General features: G+C 51.8%; 1 protein-coding gene across 1 annotated transcript; it reads left to right on the top strand.

Moving 5' to 3' along the window:
• The first annotated feature begins 491 nt into the window (after window positions 1-491).
• Window positions 492-3,146, top strand: LOC135974343 (uncharacterized). The gene is made up of 2 exons (XM_065561808.1): window positions 492-1,471; window positions 2,466-3,146. Exons 1-2 carry the CDS (start codon window positions 895-897, stop codon window positions 2,939-2,941), a joined length of 1,053 nt encoding a protein of 350 aa, XP_065417880.1. The 5' UTR covers window positions 492-894; the 3' UTR covers window positions 2,942-3,146.
• The last annotated feature ends 610 nt before the right edge of the window (window positions 3,147-3,756 follow it).

Below are 3,756 nucleotides of genomic sequence, written 5' to 3'. Positions count from 1 at the left end.
TCTAAGAAGAACTGAATTAGATCCTCTAGTTAGCAATGTTAATCACAGGAAAAAATAATTGGTTAATGAGTGAGCTGCACATCAAGGGAGTTAATGAGAGTGAAGTTAATTGGAATGTGGGGAAGTATGAGCAGAGTACACACACGCACACACGATTTTATGTATCCCTCCCCATACAAAACCAGGTGCTTTGGTTATCAGGGCTCTGATTCTGGGACGTGGTACAGCCTTTATGCTTCTCTGGTGGAGGAAAGAGGGGACAACCCAGTTAGATCCTCCCCAAGCTGATAATTCCCCTGATGCAATGCATTCCCCCCTGGTCCTACAGAGGTATAACAGACAACTCCCATTGCAGCCCATGCCATAGGTGTATGTCGCTAGTGGGCCTGGTGCAGCAGGGAGTGTGGCTAGAGCATGCTGTACTCTGGCTATTCCATATGAAGCTGTTGCAGGCAGTATAAACTAGCACAGCCCCTGGGATACTGTAACTTACTCTAGGGCCTGGTCTACACTAGGCGTTTATGTCGAAGTTAGCGCCGTTAAATCGAATTAACCCTGCACCCGTCCACACTGCGACGCTATTTAGTTCGACATAGAGGTCTCTTTAATTCGACTTCTGTACTCCTCCCCGACGAGGGGAGTAGCGCTAAATTCGACATGGCCATGTCGAATTAGGCTAGATGTGGATGGAAATCGACGCTAATAGCTCCGGGAGCTATCCCACAGTGCACCACTCTGTTGACGCTCTGGACAGCAGTGCGAGCTCGGATGCTCTGACCAGCCACACAGGAAAAGCCCCGGGAAAATTTGAATTTGAATTCCTTTTCCTGTCTGGCCAGTTTGAATCTCATTTCCTGTCTGGACATCGTGGCGAGCACAGCAGCACTGGCAACGATGCAGAGCTCTCCAGCAGTGATGGCCGTGCAGTCTGGGAATAGAAAGAGAGCCCCAGCATGGACTGATCGTGAAGTCTTGGATCTCATCGCTGTGTGGGGCGATGAGTCCGTGCTTTCCGAGCTGCGATCCAAAAGAAGGAATGCAAAGATCTACGAGAAGATCTCTAAAGACATGGCAGAGAGAGGATACAGCCGGGATGCAACGCAGTGCCGCGTGAAAATCAAGGAGCTGAGACAAGGCTACCAGAAGACCAAAGAGGCAAACGGACGCTCCGGATCCCATCCCCAGACATCCCGTTTCTACGAGGCACTGCATTCCATCCTCGGTGCTGCCGCCACCACTACCCCACCAGTGACCGTGGACTCTGAGGATGGGATACTGTCCACGGCCGGTTCCTCGGACATGTTAGGGGACGGGGAAGATGAGGAAGGAGATGAGGAGGGCGAGGCAGTCGGCAGCTCTCACAACGCTGATTTCCCCGACAGCCAGGATCTCTTCATCACCCTTACAGAGATCCCCTACGAAGCGTCCCCAGCCGTTACCCCGGACACAGAATCTGGTGAAGGATCAGCCAGTAAGTGTTGTAAACATCTAAACATTTATTTTTAACAAAACAGGAATATTAACAATTAAAAGAATGGGTTGTTCATGATTAGTGTGCCCTAGGCGCTTAACGGTTTAGTAAGGGGCAGTGCAAGTTTTGAAAAGAAATCTAGCAATGTCCGGTTTTCAGTGATTGTCCTGCACAAGCCGCTCTACTGTTTATTCCCTGCTACTGCAGCTACAGTAAAATGCGGTCTATGTGTCCGGGGATAGAGCAGTAATCCTCCTGGGACATCTCGATGAAGCTCTCCTGGAGGTAACTTGAAAGCCGTTGCATGAGGTTCTTGGGGAGAGCGGCCTTATTGGGTCCTCCGAAGTACGACACGTTGCCGCGCCACGAGATTATCAAGTACTCGGGGATCATTGCTCTGCACAGCAGGGTGGCATACGGCCCTGGTCTTTGGAGGCTTTCCCGGAGCATTCTCTCTTTGTCGCTCTCGGAGATCCTCATCAGGGTGATGTCGGCCATGGTGACCTGCTTTTAATTAGGTAGGGGAATGTTAGTGTTGGGACTGCTTTCCCGTTCCTTTACAGAACTGTAACCGCTGGTTTGCAGCCACGCGGTGGAGGCGGGAGAGGGGCAGCCGAAAGGGATCGTTCCCGGGGACAGCCGCGAGGGGGTGGGACAGGGGCAGAGTTCCCGCTTGCCGGATTGCTGGCAGCAGGGACTGACATTGATTTAAATGTGAAATGAGGCCAGTGGTAATATAAAAGTTTTAAACTGCCACAAGTGTACGGCTTACCATGTCTGCCTGCAACAGAAATTCCGTTGTGCTGCCTCGCTTCTCAAATGTGCTGTTCAAGACCCCAGGCACTGAATGCGAAGGCCGAGAATTCGACCTTGTGCTGAGTGCGCATGTGAAAGGTGCTGTGCATGGTCTTGTTCACAGAGAAAGACTATGTTCTTTGTTCACAACTACATTTATCTTTCTGAGGAATTCACTCCCTTTTTCCCATTTCCACAGCCCCGTCTGCGACTGTCTCACAACCTAGCCTGGAATCACACTCCCAGAGGCTAGCGCGGATTAGGCGTAGGAAGAAGAGGACACGGGAGGACATGTTCTCTGAGCTTATGGCCTCTTCCCAAGCCCAGGCAGCACAGCAGACCCAGTGGCGGGAGAACTTGACCCGAATGCACCAAGCCAACATGGATCGGGAGGAGAGGTGGCGGCAGGAAGACCAGCAGGCGACTCAAACGCTGCTTGGACTACTGAGGGAGCAAACGGACACGCTCCGGTGCCTTGTGGATGTTCTGCAGGAACGGAGGCAGGAGGACAGAGCCCCGCTGCAGTCCATCTCTAACCGCCCTCCCCCGCCACCAAGTCCCATACCCACCTCACCCAAAGTGCAAAGAAGGAGAGGCGGCAGAGTCCCTGCTAAGTCTCACTCCACCCCTGCAGAGAGCTCTAGTAGCAGAAGGCTCTCATTTCCCAAAATTTGAAAAGTTCTTTCCTTCCCGCCTGACACAAGCCCCCGTCCAAGTTTCACCTCCCAATGCCATGTGTAGTTGATAATAAAAAATTCGTTTCTGTTAACTACTGTTTCAATCATGTTCTTTTGGAGGAGGAGGGGAAAGGGGGTTGGTAATTGGACAGGACAGTCTCCTTTGGCAGGGTACATAGTCGGGGGCAGGCACAGCAGCAGGGCACATACACAGTGCAGTGATGCAGTGACTAGTTGCCCCGGTTAGTCTGGGAGGTTGTTTTGATGTAATGTTGGGGGGGGGGGGGGTGGGTTGCTCTGTGACTTTGTGGCGGGGGAGGGCAGTTACAGATCTTAAGCGCCGGTCCTTAGGCAGGATCACAGAGCCACACAGCATGGGATCTGTAACCATCCTCCCCCTGCCACAAAGTCAAATAGACCCCCCATACACACAGTCCCGATCAGGAGGGTTGACAGGCTCCGTTGAAACAAGCATCCCACCACAGCGGAGCCTGTCAATCCTTGAGTTTAGAAGCTGCATTCGCGTCACAACACTACACCCGCCCCGCACCACAGTCTGCGTCCCAGTTTTAAAAAATTCCCGCGAAAACAGTATTAAAGAAAACGGTGTGCTTTAACAAAGTAGAACTATTTTTATTTCGACACGTGTGTTGGAGGGGGGGTGAAGGGGGTATGTAACTGGATAGGATAGTCAACATTACCTGGGTAAAGAAACGGGGGCAGGTTTAGCTTCTCAGTACACAAACTATAAAGTCACAGGTTACCCTGCTCACTCAGGAACTTTGCTTTCAAAGCCTCCCGGATGCACAGCGC

This window comes from Chrysemys picta, chromosome 1 (genome assembly GCF_011386835.1).
Source record: "Chrysemys picta bellii isolate R12L10 chromosome 1, ASM1138683v2, whole genome shotgun sequence".
NCBI lineage: Eukaryota > Metazoa > Chordata > Testudines > Emydidae > Chrysemys > Chrysemys picta.
The sequence above is the reverse complement of the archived record's forward strand: the minus strand, read 5'-3'. Positions and strand labels throughout refer to the sequence as shown.

Coding starts and splice junctions, on each gene's coding strand:
- LOC135974343 (XM_065561808.1), top strand. CDS start 895: ATGCAGAGCTCTCCAGCAGTGATGGCCGTGCAGTCTGGGAATAGAAAG. Junction 1,472..2,465: donor ATCTGGTGAAGGATCAGCCA/GTAAGTGTTGTA, acceptor CCATTTCCACAG/CCCCGTCTGCGACTGTCTCA.